This window comes from Parus major, chromosome 7 (genome assembly GCF_001522545.3).
Source record: "Parus major isolate Abel chromosome 7, Parus_major1.1, whole genome shotgun sequence".
NCBI lineage: Eukaryota > Metazoa > Chordata > Aves > Passeriformes > Paridae > Parus > Parus major.
The window spans coordinates 18,426,704-18,442,832 of NC_031776.1; the positions used below are offsets into that span (position 1 = coordinate 18,426,704).

The 16,129-nt window shown below is 38.0% G+C and overlaps 1 protein-coding gene across 3 annotated transcripts in view; it reads left to right on the forward strand.

The window, feature by feature from the left end:
- Positions 1 to 15,463: 15,463 nt before the first annotated feature.
- The window catches only part of LRP2 (LDL receptor related protein 2), a 114,947-nt gene continuing 114,281 nt past the window's right edge, over positions 15,464 to 16,129 (forward strand). For all 3 annotated transcript variants that reach the window (XM_015634263.2, XM_015634265.2, XM_015634264.2), the window contains exon 1: positions 15,464 to 15,703. In XM_015634263.2, the coding sequence (XP_015489749.1) occupies positions 15,610 to 15,703 (94 nt within the window). In that variant the 5' untranslated portion in view covers positions 15,464 to 15,609. The remainder of the gene's footprint in view (positions 15,704 to 16,129) is intronic.

Consider the following 16,129-nt stretch of genomic DNA (forward strand, 5'->3'; position numbering starts at 1 on the left):
CATGGCATAAAGGGGAGGAGGCTGTCTACAGTATTTTCCTATTTTATATAGAGATAATACAGCCAAAACTCACTCTGAGCATTTTGGTGGTAAGTAAATACTCATAATCTGCATGCAGTATCAATCATCAATATCAAAGCTTTTTTTTGTTTGTTTTTAAGGTATTTGTTTATTTCTACTTTTATTCTAATAATTCTCCTTTCATTTTCAGTTTGCCTCACCAAGAGATATTTTCCATCCTACAGCCTAAGTAAGCATATCTATATATAAGCAAGTTATTTTCAAAAGTATTTGAAGCATTTAGCTTAACAAGAGAATGAAAACATGCTAATAAAATAGTACAGTTACAGTTTTAACATACTAAATATTCAACTTAACATTTGATGGTACAAACATGGACATTTAACTAGATCAAGAATGCTTACAAAATTATTAAAGATTTAATTTGATTTGCTACATTGATGGCAATGAAAATGTATGTGACGAGTAATTATTTTGAATTTGCTATTACATGCCAGTTGCTTCTTATTGTACACTACACTTTGCATAATTATTTTCTTCCACCTGCCTGATTTTCGTGTTGATAACTGTAATTAGCAATACAAAACTCTTTTTAAAATACAGTAATTACATTTTTAAGGAGTGGAAGCTCGTGTATTTTTAAGGAAGGTGTAATAAATAGCAGGTGCATTAATCTCACCTAGCACATTTTAAGACGATATTTTCCAATAACTTAAAGCAGAATAACTGCTGGAAATATGATCAGTTAGTTAAAACATTTTGCTGTATGTAGTACACCACATTAGCAAATGACAGAGACTTGGTAGAAAAAGTCACGTTCTATACAGTTCTAAAGTTGTGATACTTTTCATGCTGGGAATAGATTTTGTTTTCAGAGAGGTGATAATTTATAGTGTTGTAAAGAGGCACACATTTATTGTACAAGCACTGTTGTCAGTCTAACTCTAAACTTGCATGAATGTTAGAATTTGATCTTTTGACCTATTTTCAAAGTGTTTGTAATGCACATTAACCTCTGAGCTCAGAGCATTAATTGTGATTGTAAACTAGCTCTCAGAGCTTTTGATGATCCTGACCAGCCTCTCCTGACACTCCACACATACCACTGGCACCTGAGGGCTCCATTTCAGCTCATCCTGAGGCCATCAGCCTTGCCTATGGTGGTGCAAGGGCAGGTGGGGCACTGGCTTTACTACAGCCCTCTCTGGCTATGCCGGTGTCCTGTACTGTCCTGCCCCATTTTGGTGCCTCATACCTGGGTTAGGGGCTGCTCCCAGCCCCTCTCCCCTGCTGTGGGCAATGGGATGAGATGCCCAGCTCTGCAGTCCCGTTTGGGACTCCTTTTTCCCCCGGCCCCAGGGATGCTCCTGACAGACTTGGTGCCATTATTTACAGGTCAGCTATATCTTTCTACTCTGCTCCTGGTATTATCATATATTAATTGTAACGATTAGAGAGGTAGGACTAGATTCTCTAAATTTTTTAAAGCTTGCAGGATTCTTAACTTATTAAATGCTTGTATGTAGTGCTATAAAGCATCTGACTTGTTAGAGGCTTTCAAGAAAACAAGTAATTTTATACATTATGTGAGTTTTAAACTGATTTTTTTTGTCTTATGTATATTATTGGACAGCTGAATCTTTTCAAATGTTTTTCAGAAGGGCTCAGAAGGTCTGGAGTAGAATTAGAATCTCAATGTGGAATCTTAGTTCTTAAAAAATCAGGTTAAAAAAAACCCAAACAAAATAACCAGTTCCAAGATGCGTCCACGGGGTGTCAGGCTTGATTCAAGTTTGAAGGTTGCATCGTTACTGCTGACTGCACAAGTTGGCTGAGAGATGACTGATTGAGTAAGGCTATTAATATCTGTACTACAGATAACAGCTTTTTTTAAAACTTCATGAAACTGACATCATGTAGGAGTAACAGAACTATCACTATAACCACTTTGGTTCAAAAAGAGACCAAAACACTAATATGGTAGGTGTTTTTACAGTTTTCTTTTTGTTTTGAATGGTCTATTTGGGCATTGTGCATTACTTATGGATTAGAAATACCAGGATGGGAATAGCTAATTTATCCTCCCACCTGGCCTGTAATGTGGGGTGGGCTACCAGAGGTGTCTTTGACATAGACAGAAAAGGGAGGGATAGATCTCTTATATGAATAGCCTTTGCCTATTGCAGAAACTGAGAGTTTGCTAGGTAACCAAGGCTGCTTAGTATACTGTTGCCTTTTGCTTGTACTTTTCCTAAGAACGTACACCTTTTTAGAGTTACTGTAATGTGACAGACCTTCAGCCTTCTTTTCTGAAAACTTCTTGTAAATCTTCAGTTTTTCAAAAAAGTGGACTTTTGAACAATAGATTTCTATACTCTCTTTCCAAAGGTATTTTTTACTTAGCTTTGGATACTGCATACACAATAAATGTCTATGGCTGTATTTTGTTTCCTTATATTAACCATATCTTCACCTGATGGACAGGGAAATAAAAACATTACATACAGAGCATCAAATAGTAGTAAATTAGTTTTGCTACACTCTGTTGGTGACTATTAATATTCTGTATTGTTTCAGTGGTTGAAACTAGTTCTGTTTTGGATCATCTCAGAGTACAAAGACCTTCAGAAAAGAGTAATCAAATTCAAATGAATGTGTAAAAATATAATTCTAGTTAAACTAGATTAATTTAAGAAGCTTTCCAAAGTGAGAAAATTACAAGCTCATCTTTTCTGTCTTTTTCTGAATCCAAAGGTAGCTCAAAACTCTGCTCCTTCTCCACTTCTTTTAATTAACTGCATTTATGGCTCACATTTTCAGGAAATCTTTTTTCCCTGATAAAACTTCTCAAGAATGAAGTGGTAGCGCTGATGAAGGTGTCATAACTGGGAAGGAATGCTCCTAGTTAAAGTTAAGAAACTTATTAGTTTTGTATTTCTTATATTGAGACAGTATGTTGAGCTGAGAACTTCAAATACATGTTAGCTGCATATGAGAACATTGAAAGACCTAGTGCCTGTGAGCCTGATCCTGAAACATCTTCATTACATTTTTTTTGTTCTAGGCAGTTTTTTATGTGGATATGTGAACTCAATTAAATTAACAGATTAGTGGGGTTTTTTGTTTGTTTGTTTGGGTTTTTTTTCGTGTGGAACATCTTTTATTATTTCACAGTGGTTTGTTGACATTAGAGATGCTGGGAGCACTGTGGGGCAGAACTGCTCCAAATATAGTTCAAAACTCACTTCCATGAATTATGTAACAACAGCTACTGCATTTCTATAGAGGTTGCTGAGTCCTGGGATGGTGGTTCTAAGCTGTAACTGGGAACTGGTAGATGATGGATGATGCAGTAAGATTAGCAAACAGCAGTACTTTTAAAATTTTTTTTGCATGTTCATGGAGCCTGACCTAGACAAAGCAGCAACCACTTACACAAACAACCTGCCTGTTACTTGTGCTGTGGTGCAAAACAGTGGATCTTAGACCCTTTTGCCTCCTTGGCTTGAGAACTTCTTAAGAACTTCTTACCCCTCTCTAAATATATGCAGTTCTAGTGGGAGGATTTTAAAATAATTTGAGGGGAATAAAAGTGATGTTGCCTCAAATGTAAATGCTTGCTCCTGGTTCTAATTATTGTATATTATTAAGCATACTGTGTATAGTTCAGAGTTACTCTGTCAAATGCAAGCAGGAGGAATTTGCAGTTTTCAAGGATTTTGAAGTAGCGTTCTTTGAGTATTGTGTTTCTTTGCTGCTGTCTTCACTATGTTAAGTATTTGGTCCATCTCAGCCCTGTGAAGAAGATAAAGTCAAGAAGGAAGAAGTCCTTTGTCAAAGAATGAGACTTTAAATGTACTGAATGCATTACTATTTTATTTGCTTTTAGAAGTCATTCATGGCATAGCCCTTCCTGAGTAGACCATCACAGCTGATGTCTGTTTCCCAGGTCTGTTAAATGTCACCTCAGAGATGAGGAAAAATTTCACCTCCTCCCCTTATACCCTTTAAGCCAGGGGCAGCCCAAGTAAAGATCACTTCAAAGGCAAAGCAAGGGTTTTTTGGGTTTTTTTTTGTTTTTTACATGGCATTGCAGTGACAGTAGATGGTAGTCCTAATTTTACTGCCACAGTTAAATGTTATGACTGTGCCTAATTCTCTTCATATTTGTGCATATCAGGAACATCTCCTGTAAAGATGCTGGAATTGCAGTAGCTTAAAATTGATGTTACAGAAATGGAATCATTCCCCATGCACAATATGAACTCTAAGGGAGAAAAGGCATGTGACTCGACATCCCTTATCTTCAGCTGCAACTCCTTTCAGGACTGCTTAGATAAGATTAAAAGAACCAGGCTTCCTTCCAACCATCTCCCACTTTTTCACCTGAAGAAATTTGCTGAGAAAAAGAGCAGACTCTAGCTGCAGAATTTGAGCCTGCTTCTAACGTGCACAAATGCAAACACAAATTCAGATTCAAAGAAAATAGAGCTCATTTTGGCAAAGATGCTTGTGAAACTGAGCTCTTTTTTGATGTTGCATTTGGGTTTATAGAAAAGATTCTGTTGACTCCTTTTTGTCATTCATCCTCGGTGGAAAATTGTGTAAATCAAATACTAAAAAGAGCTGCAAACCAAAATCTGAGAGGTTTCTTCCAGACTGTTGAATTTAGTTTTGGTTTATTTTAACTGGCTATTAGTTTAACTACTTAAGTTTCAAACTTAAGTAGTCTGAAAATGTAAATTATAATGTTCCCTGGAAAACTTTACCTCCGATTCTCCTCACTGATGGTGGGGGGGAAGTTATTATTTTAGTTTAAGAAAACAAGTGACAGGAGTTACCATCTCTGCTTTGTTTGGCAGATAGGGGAATGAAGACGTAAAGATCAAAATGGCATTAAAGCTAAGAGGGAATATTTTATTATCTTCTAGGGTAAACCCACTAAACCAATGTTTAGTGTCTTCTAATTGCTTATATATATTTGCATTTATTTTTGATCTCTTCATTCTGTAAATGGATTCTAAAATGAACAATGAGTTACAAGGATGCTACAGGAGGAATAGTGTGTGATGAAGCCCCTAAAAATATTGAACTTTTGTACAGAAGGCTCAATACCTGCTGCCAGCTGATTTTGTGCTCCTGAAAGCATGCGTGCCAGCAATGTATCAAAAATCTATCAAATGCATTATTCATGAAGATATTTAAACCAAGGGCAAAACTTGTTTTTGGGAATCTGGTATGAGAATCTCTATGCTATATATAGCATATTCAGACTGACCATATGTGGGAGAGTAGGTTTTGTTGGAGACACTGGAAGATGCACCCACATTTTTTTTCTTCTTTGTTCCTCTCCCCAAATCACTGGATCACTATACTCTTTTCTGTAAGATGTACTGATATAATTGAATTTGTGCTCTGAGCCAACATCTTACTTGTCTGCTCTTGTTCTTCACATATATATACAATGAATCAAACCCAATGAAGATATTTTCAATTAAACTGCATGAAATATAGTTGTGATCCTGGGTTGGGTGTAGCCATAATGCACTTTTTGAGAGCTGCTTCCAATTGAGCCTTGCTCAGCAACTAGGAGCGGAATACCATGGCAGAGATGTAACAAGAGGAAGGAAGGGCTGAAGGGTTTCTGACTCCCATAGTCCCTGTAAATCATACCAATCATCTTGTATCTTGGAACCTTGTTTTCCATTGGTGATTTGATACCAGAATTAAATCTGAGTGTGTGACTGGATTTTCCTACCCTACAAGTGCTTATCTGGTTTTTAGACATTGCTAATAGCTCCTTAAAATGTACTACCAGCTTTTGAAATTTTGAAAGAAATACATGGAACTTAGCTAGCTAGCAATTGCTATAATAGCAGAATGGTTTTATCATAAATCTGGGTAAGTATATTGCAAACATCAGTTAATATATTACTGTGTTTCCCATACAGAGAGATAACATTTGCGGTTTAGAATTTGTGCATGTCCATACATAAAATTCAAAGTTTAAATTAATAGCTGGACTATGTAAAAATGCTGGAAATACTGGGTTCCAGTGCAATTATTATTCAGGCCTACGTAATAAAAATTGTGAGAATAGCTTTACATGCTCATTTGATAATGGCACACAAAGATTCAATTAGAATGAAGAGTTAATTTGGTGCAACACTTTAAAAATATGATTAAGCTCCTAGATGGTACTTTTAATCAAAACTTTATTTGAAATATCCTTATACATTCTATATTTAGAAATTGTGAAACATGACCAGGGATAATAGATTCTTTAGCATCATTTTGGGAATGCGAACCATGAGAAACTGCTTTTTGCTATGGAGTTAAAAAAAAAAAGGCACCTCCTGCAACATACGACTGAGGGCATGGATGCCATTGTGTCCCTGTGGAAATCAGTCATTTGTGACAGGTTTTATAATCTCAGAAATAATAATGTCTCTCTTTGGTATTTCAGAACATGAAAAATCCCTTATTCTTTTATTCTAGCCCTTAGGTGAATCCCAGAGAGAATATTTTGCATAGCTTTCTTCTAATATAACCTTATACTGTTAAAAACTAGAGGTCAAAATGGAAAACTGCCCACAACTCCCTAGTCTTTCACTGTGTTTAACTCAGGATGATTGTGAGTTAATGACAGGTGTCTTTAAAGTACCTTTTGTCCCTTCCTAATCCTGGTTTATGGGGATTTAAACATCACAGGCATAGTAAGTTGTCCATGAAATGTTCTATCTCATACATAGTTTCCAGGGCTCCCTGTGAAATAGGAAAATATAGAGGTTATAGTGCTGTATAGGTACAGCAATTGCTAGCTAGCTAGCTTTCATCTCTTTCTGGTATGTATTCTACTTTTGTGCAGGAGTAAGATTTGCTCTGGTGATCTTAAGCTACATTCAGTTCATAGGGTTTTTCTTATACTGGTGTGTTAGTTCAAATCAGCAGTTTCAGAGTTGTGAATCAGACCTTGTATCTCTTACTGCAGCTTGATCAATATGTCAGTTCACATAAAAAGCAATTGTTTTGCTGTAAGAGGAGTAGTAAGGACTTCAACACATATTGATTATATTGGTTTTGCTTGCATTCCTCTTTGCTGTCTCTTGTAACTTAATCTTTAAAGAAGCAGATTAATACCTGCAATAAAATATTAGGAAGGCGAAAATATACTGAGAATGAAGGAAAAGGAAAGAGCAATGTAGAAGAATATGTGATCCATACTGGAATAAGTGCAAGTGTAGCAATAAAAATAAAGGGAAGACTGTGATGTCCATTAAGAGAACAGTAAATGGTTCTTGGTGCTGTAGCTCTGAGAGCAAGATTTGGCTTTAATATTCTCTTTTATTAAAAAGACTTTGGTGCAGAAATGGAAGAGTCCTGACACTAACACTATATATTGTTTGAATCTGCTGATTGTAGTCAGTGCTTCAGTATTTGAAGCAGTTGTAGTCTGATGACATGGAAAAGTTGAATGACAATAAAACATGAGAAGAGTTTCACATATTCTGAATGTGTTCTGTAAGTTTCATTGAAGCTCACTTATCCCAGTTGATTTGAAATTTGAAAAAGCTCATCTAAAGATCATATATTGCCACAGTTATGAGACTTGTCAAAGCCCAAGCAACATAGAATCCACAGTGACTGTTGTCAACAAGGTGCTTAAAGGAACAGATATGACTAAATTGTACTGCAAGGATGGTGTGGGATGCCGGCATTGATTACAGATGGCATAAATCTTTGTCTTGAATTTTCATTGTTTTTTTGATTGCTGGGTATAAACAGAGAGATCTTCTGCTGGAAAAGGTAAAGATAGATTAGCAGACTTTCTATTCACTAGTCTTTATTTCAGTATTTCTTAATATCACTGTCTGCCTGTTGAATGATAACAGATTTTTAACAATTTTTTTTTTTTTTTTAAACTTCACCATTCATTTGTATGTACCTTTGCACTTCAGGCTGAATCATTTCATTACATTCAAAAGGTATCAAACTTTGAACACCACTCAAACAACAGCTAATAAAAATTCAGGGGACTAATTTTTTGAAAGATTGGCTGGAAGAATTGATTGTTGACTACCATGAGTTACTGCTTATATCTAGGAAAACTAGAAACCTAATTTTTAAAGTCAGGTGTAGGTTTTTGTCATCTTTTGTTTACAAATGCACTCTTTTGTTCCTGTCTTAGATCCAGGCATCTTGTGTTTCATTTGAATAATGGCTATGGGTAGCAGTTTCACTGACTGCTGCTGAATCTTAGGTGAAACTACTGAATTTGAACTTTTCCCTCCAAAGTCTAATGGAGGACATTTTAACCTAATGTCTATTTTTTTTTCCTTTAATTTAGAAGGAAGGTTTTAAACTGTGACCTGTGGAAATAATTGGAATGTTTGTGGAATCAAAGACATACTTACTAATATATATTTGATTACCCATCATTTTTTTCGCAGGAAGATGGCAATAGTAATATATCAGGTCTTCCAGTTCCCTACTCCCCTTTTTTCATCATGCAATAATTAACCAGGTATCCAGCTTTGTAAATCAAAGGTCTAAGTTTTGAGGCTAGTCCTTTTAATTATTTCTGAGTTTTGACTACAGCACTACAATATGAATAAAACATTACTTTCAGGTCAATATAAGGGCTCAAGCTAATGGCCTTCAAATTAATGAAACAACTTCTTCTGCTTTACCTAATCAGCAACAGAGGATTATGGGGACTGAGGGAATTTTCATTAGTATCTCTTAACGTGTCTGACACAAAGTGACATAGCTTCAGTTTTTCTAGAAGGCTAAGTATTAAAGTTGCTCTTAGGGAGCAAAGAAGTTTTAATACTAGGGGATGTGGTATGTAACTATCCTAGTGCTTCTGGCTCTGGCTTACAATGACACTTTAGCACAGTTTAAAAGAAAAATATAAACAACCCTTCCAAAGCATTTTAAGACCTCTGTAATTACAATGGGTATATTGCTTAGCTGTTTCCATACATATTTTTAGAACTCACAAACCACTCCTGTTTCAGCGAGAATTTAGGCAAAAGGAGTCAAAAATGTGTTTCAGTTTCTTGAATATGCTCTTCAGCTTATGTTACTGTGCAGCTGCACTAGAAACTCAAGTGTTGCATATTTGAAATTTCTTAAAGTTTCTTTTCTTACTAGAAAAGTAACTTCCATGTAGCTTTTGAGGTCTTATCCTTCATAATGGTGGTCACCATGTATTCAAAACAGTAAAGCAACAGGAAGTAGCCTTTACTGTGCAGCGGTCTTTAGATGTATCCTAATTAGGAATAATACATTTTGAAATGGGATTATACAATGATAACTTCTGAATGCAAAAATTATGCTGAAAGGAAAGAGGAATTCAAGTAGCTATCTTGCAGAGTACAAATCTCACGGTCTAACTATTTTTGATGGCAAACTTCTACCTCACAACTTTGTATTCTGTGAAGTGACTGTAAAAGTAACATTATATACTCTTCCTGTGGTAGCTTCTCCAGGCATGCTATCCTGCTCCTCCTGATTAGTGAGGTACAATCTGCAGGGACGCTGCATGAGCAGTACAGTTGGTTTGAGGGTGTTGTGTCCCCACCGCCGTTTGCTGCTCTGTGGTGCGTTTGTGGGGCTGTGCTGTGAGGTGGGCACAGCCGCCAGTGCTCCCCTAAGGGTCTGCTGACTGAGGGGACGAGAGGGACTGGGAATGGCTGTGCTGCAGCTCTGAGGGAAAGTGGATAAAGGGGGAAGGGTGGACTAGTCCAGCCAGTCACCCTGCTTACCAAGGTTTGTGCTCACTGAACTGTCCTATATCTCATTCCTGTGAACAAGTCCCCCAAGGAGGAGAGAGGTTGGGTTCTTTTAATTATTGTAATCCTTTTGACCTCATGCATTCATGAGTTTGGTCTCTTCTTGTCAAAGCAGTTTTGCAGGTTGACTGAATCAGGTGCTACTTTCAAACCAAATATTTTGGGTATTGTTCCTTAGCAATCAGTTAAGAATTACTGCAGTGTGGCTTATCTTAACCTATAATTTTCTTCGTGTTTTTCCATTTAATTTAATATTAAAAATATATTTATACTACAAATATCTCTGTGTACAAATCAGTGGTTGTCATTCACAGGGTGTTGCGATGTAGCTATACTTTCACCGTACACTCAGTAACTTTGTTCTTATATGGTGTTTAATAGGCTTATTGATGTCTAGTTCTCTTTTTCAATAATCTTGGAGACTTACTCAGAAAATTCAGAGTTAGGCCATATTTTCAGCTTTTTTTATTAAATGAGCAGTGGTGAACACTGTTGTTCTGTAATACATGTCAAAACTGTGAGAATCTGTCAATTGCAGCCCCTATACTGTTAAAACATGTTCTCATTTGTTTACTGTTATTACCCTGGGTTTGGCCTGGAATTCTAATTAATACTACTGAAGTCTTATTATTTATCTTTTCTCAGGTCTTTTGACTGATTGCTTTTGTGATCTCTCAAGCATTTCATCCTAGCTGTTGGAGGAATGAGACCTAGCCATTTTTAGTATGAGTCCCACTTAAAAATGTATCTGTCCTGAACAGACCCCATGTGTTACTAATAGGAAAGGAAATCAATCAAAAGAGTAAAGAAGATTCAGAGTTATTCCAGGCTATCCTATTTTCCTTGTTAATACCTAAAACATTTTTAGATCATAAATAATTTGCAACTGCTTCTTTACCTCCCATTCTTTTTCAAGCACAAATCGCATTTATTGCTTCCTTGCAGGGCAGAATGGCCCTGAAGGGCCAGGGAATTGGAACAAAAATGAGGACCTTTGCTCCTTAGAGACAGAGAAAGTGCCAAAGAAATCTCTTTGCAGTAAGGCAAGTACCAAGATCTTTGGTAGTTAGAGATGCAGCTGAGGCAGAGCATACTTTCCCTTACTTTGTGACTGTCTCCAGGATGGGGAACAGGGACTTCCAGGGTGGACCAGCCAGTGCTGACCACAGGACAACTGGAGAGGACAACTGCAATCTGTTTAATCTTTCTCCACTTTCTTCTGCCTTCCAGGTAAATAAAAAAACCTCTCTCATCTCTGAATGGTTACTATTAAACTCCACCACAGGTCCATTTCTGCAGATGAAATATATGCAGGGTGTTTTGGAGGCTGCTTTACTGACTCTCTACTAGTCTCACTTGTTCAGTGTCAGTTACCAAAAAAGCACATGGTTCCCATGTTCCTGCTTCTTGTTCCAGGATGCAGTAATATAATTCCAGGTTGAAAGAGAGAAGCTGTAATATGTCACTAACCAGAAGACCTTGAGGAAAATTTTGGCCACGGTACCAGCTGCATTGTGCAATTCTGACTCTGTGATTTCTGTTCTGGACCAATTCACATCTCCTCAGCTTAATGTTTCTCACATTCATGTGGTCTGAAGACCCACCTTTGATCCACTCTTCTGGAAATCTGTACTTTAGTTACAAATATGCATTAGATGTTTGGGAATTATATCAACTAAGGCTCTCTTTTTCTTAGTTTGAGATTAGGTGGATTTATTTTTTTCTTTTTAATTTTTTTTCTTGAAATCCTTGGAAGAAAAAACTTCCCTGGCAAATAATTTCCATTGTTTTAGATACTGTGAAATGTGATGTGGCTTATATGAGAAACTTGGTGACCTTGGGGCTATTGTCTGTTTGGTTTTTTTTCATGTGTTGTAGAGTTGAAATTAATACTGCTTCTTTATACAAGATGCATGTTCCCTAGAATATGACCTTTTAAGGAAACTTCTGCTCACAACACATGTATTTGGGGAAAAAAAAATTGGTGACATCCAAATACACATTACTACTCTGGGTCCCCATGAAAACAGCTAAATCTGCTCTTCCCAAAGTCTAATGGCTTTGATGCAAACTGAACTGGGCCTTAGGTGAAGGAAATATTTCAAAAATAGTATCTCTAAAGAAAGTGTCTCCTGCCATTAATAGCCTGTTAAGAAAGGAACCCTCTAACACACGTGTGCACACGCACGCACGCACACATGTACACACACACACATTGTTGCTTGCTGTAAAACTAAGGTTCATTTAAGGAAATGGGATGCTCTAGATTGTAGAATAGCAAAGATGGATGAAATCTGAAGAGTTAATTACTGCTGTTGGGTACTTATATTATTAGCCATGCAGAGAGACAGTCTTTAGTTTAGATTTGTATGACTTGTCAATACCAGTGTTCTCCCCAAAAAATGAGCCCGGCTTTAGTATGTTTAAAATGTAGCCTTACTTTAGTATGATTACACAAAAATAACAAAAAAAGCTTGTCATGATAAAGGCATAGGATTTAATGATTAAACTTAAATGTGAAATTGGAAACACAGCTTGTAACTTAAAATGTTTTCTATGTGGAAGCACCTGGGTTTATCCAAGGACAGATTGACCACAAGATTACTGAATGCCAATGGCAATTACAGCTTTATTGGATAATGCACTGGGCAGATCCTTAGCCTCTGTAAACTGTCCTAGCTTCAAGAAGTTCAGAAGAGACAAATTTACAGATCTGACCCACATTTTCCTATAGTGAATGTATGTACAACTTTTTATTTTCCTTAACCATTGGCTTTCTATCTTTATCTAGTCATACATCAACCCTGATGTTTCTATCTGTCTGTGAAGAAGTGCATGAGTTCAGACACTAATTTAGACTGAACCTTGGTCAAAAATAAAGCCTTTTAATTTTTAACTTCCTTGCTTAGCAGGTTATCTTTAATAAGTAAGCAGCGTAGTTGTTCTAAATTACACCTTTAACTGCTTTTCTGAGTGCTTGCTTACACTAAAAACCAGGCAAGCAACAACATCCCAAACTGTATTTTGAGTCAAAAATATAGTTCAGTGAACAACAGCATTGTCTATGTTTTCTCCTTCTAACCTTCTAATGGATGTAGTCTGCATCTTCTAAAACATGCATAATCAACTAAAAAATCCCTAGGTCTAGTTCAGTCAGAAATAATGAGCTGCCAACAGGAACAGACAACAGAAAGATGAGAGAAAGAGTTGAGTTGAACCCACATGGGCAATTTTGGGTGTAGTTATGGGAAAGCCTTGAGGAGTTTTCATTCTGATTTTGAAGTCTCTAGTCTTGCAGAAGACCCATTTAATGGTGTCCAGCAGGACAGGGTCCCATTAGTTGGATGATAAAATGCCATGGTAAAGTGAGAGGAGAAAATGTTAGATGAAGTAAACAGAGAATAGCATTGTCCTGTGCTGGCCTCTTTTGTTACTATTATTCAGCAGTAAAATATCTGGGCTTATCAGTTTATATGTCTCTAAATGTAAATTTTGTCTTGTGAGTGCAAGGAATAATGGGTGGGAAGGACATTACCCACGATCTCAGCTCACTGTCAACAGCATCTCCACCATTCCTGTGGGAGAATCCTTCTAACCTCTCACCAATAGAAAATACAGATGTGTAGAAATGGGGATGGTGAATGGGGCAGGAGCACCCTTCTGGCTGCCAGCTGTGAGGGAGAGAAACAGGTAGGTGCCTCCCAAAGCTTGCTTCCAGGTAATTTTAAACATACAGAAAACTACGCTTGGCTCCCATCCTGGGGCTCCAGTTTGCAAGCACCTTTTGCCCTCTCTGCGTGTTTCTGGGGTGTGAACGGCTTTAAACAATTCCTCTTCTAATTAAGTATGGTCGGTCTGTGTGTTGGCTGCACCCATCTGTAGAGAGCAATCTGCTTGCTCCCTTCTGAGGATCCCTTCTTTCCCTCCCCATCGGCCTTGTTGGGAGATTAAAGCAGCAGCGGCCCCATACACAAACGCAGCTGGTTCCGTTTGGTCAGCCTGAGCCTTGCTGTGAAACCACGACAAGAATTCCAGTAAGTTGGCAACACTGAAACACAAAGAAAACAACAATAGGAAAAGACCTTCCGTGCAGAAAGGAATGTTTCAGGCACTATTCCCCTACAGTGAAAGGAGAGAGGGTGGGAGGGAGGAGGGAGATTTGAAGAGGGCATGTCTCCCCCTCCCCCGGCAGCTCTGGATCTTGTGATGGAGAGATCTTATCCTCTCTTTGTGATTCAGAGGTGCCAGGAAGCTAATTGAATATTCTGATCTGCCCCCAGTGTTTCTTGTGGCTTGACCCCGGTGCTGTGTCGTACCACTACACCAAACAGCCCTGAACCTGCATAAATCACAACCTTGCAAAAGCCTATGCTCCACATCTTCTCTCCCCACCCCCCCTCTTTACTATCTTGATAGATAGAAAGCCTTTACGGAAAGGTTTAGAGGGATTAGCGTCCTACAGGACCTGGAGAGAAATCACAGTCTGCTAATAAGCAGCAACATGTTCCTGTGCAACTTCTGCAGGAACAGTACACACACATCCTACCCCTTTATTGAATTTGCAGTCCATGCCTAAAAGAAGAAGAGTTAAGGTTTGAAATATTGCTAAAGTTCTTTTGCATTATTATAATATAATAAGCCATTGCAGTATAATGAGCATGGCATGATGCTATTGCAAAAGCTATATGGTATTTATAAATGTGTTGTCATTAAAATTAGTCTGATAGAGCCTCTTGGAAGACAAATAGACCTATCCATCTTCTCCCATGGTATGTATGCATGTTGACATGCTTGTGTATGTGTGTATACATATGAAGAAAGGACATCTTGGCATAACTAAATTTTCTACATGAAACACTATTTTTGACTAATATTAAAAAAAAATAAATATCTAACTTCACACATTTTATATATGGTATTTCTGATCCGGCAAGCAAAACCTCCAAAATGTTTGTCCTTTTGACCAAAGCTGCATTCCAGCCCAAAGTATTAGGGTATCTTTATCTTTTCCCTGTGATCCTACATACTGCTCTTCCCTTGTTAGTGGGTATATGGTTCCTGAAATGACAGCAGTAAAACACAAGGAGGTATTTCTTTGTCTGTTGCATACACTGTTGGAGAGTTAGAACTAAAGGAGTGTGTCTCCAGCTGGTATCTTGAGAATTCACAGCCAAAGCACTTTACCAAAATGATTTTATCTGCTAAGAAAGTGCAAAAATAAGTTTCATCCTACAGTTTTCCTTTCATAGTATTTATGTGAGGAGTACTAAGTTCTAAACTTTACCTCTGCATTGGTGAGTAGATGTTGGATTTTTTTCGGAGTTACCAAAAATACTTTTTCTTATTTGGAACATGCCTTTGGGACACTAAAACCTGTGACATATTTCACTTTCCACCTGCAATTCCCAGAACTACTCAAAATAGACAAGCACATTAAATACAGCACCAATGGACTCTGTTACAAAGTCAGCAAAGTGGAGGGTCTTGGAAGCGTCTTGGCTGTCCTGCAAAGCTTGGAAGGAGGGGCAGAGGCAGCCTGTGGCTGCAGGGCCTGGAGCAGTGCCTGATTCCCTCATGCTGGTTCCGGGGCCGCCGGGTATAAAGAGCTTTATGCAATGTCTGGAGGGTGGGAGTTTATAGAAAACGCGATGTCTCAACAGGCGAACACGCCTTTCTTCTGCAACTAGCAGGATAAGAAAAAGACACCAGGCTCCTTGTGCTGCTGCTGTGCAGATCAGCACCCCGGAGTCCAGGAGCCAGCTTCTGAGGAAGCTGGAGCATCCCAGCCCAGATGGGACCTCACCATCGGATGGATGGAAGAGCAGCAACTGCTTGCAAACTGCTCATATTATTCACTGCATGCATAATGCAGGGCAGTTGCCAAGGTAAGCGCTATGCTTCAGCCTCTCCGGCATGGGAATTGCACCGCAAGGAGCACATCCCTACTCCGGGGAATTTTATAAGAAAAAAAACCAAAGTGCCTGAAAGTAGAGAGTTAACGGGCGCTGATTCGAGGAGTTCTTTCTAATAGCTAGGGGAGACAGTTGCCTCTTTCCAGGAGTTGATGGAGTCGGTTTCTGTTGTGGAAAAGTAAGTAGTGCCTTAAGAGCACTGCAAACACCACCGACTCTTTAGCTTCACTTCATCTTGGTTTTAAATTATGCTAGTATGCTTCCTTTGATTGTCTTTCTGATTTGTACAAACTTTTTCTTTTTTCTTTTTTTTCTTTTTTTTCTTTTTTTTTTTTCTTAATTGTATAAGACAGCAACACACAAATGTGGCTAAATTTTGAGGGACATCTCAGACTTTGC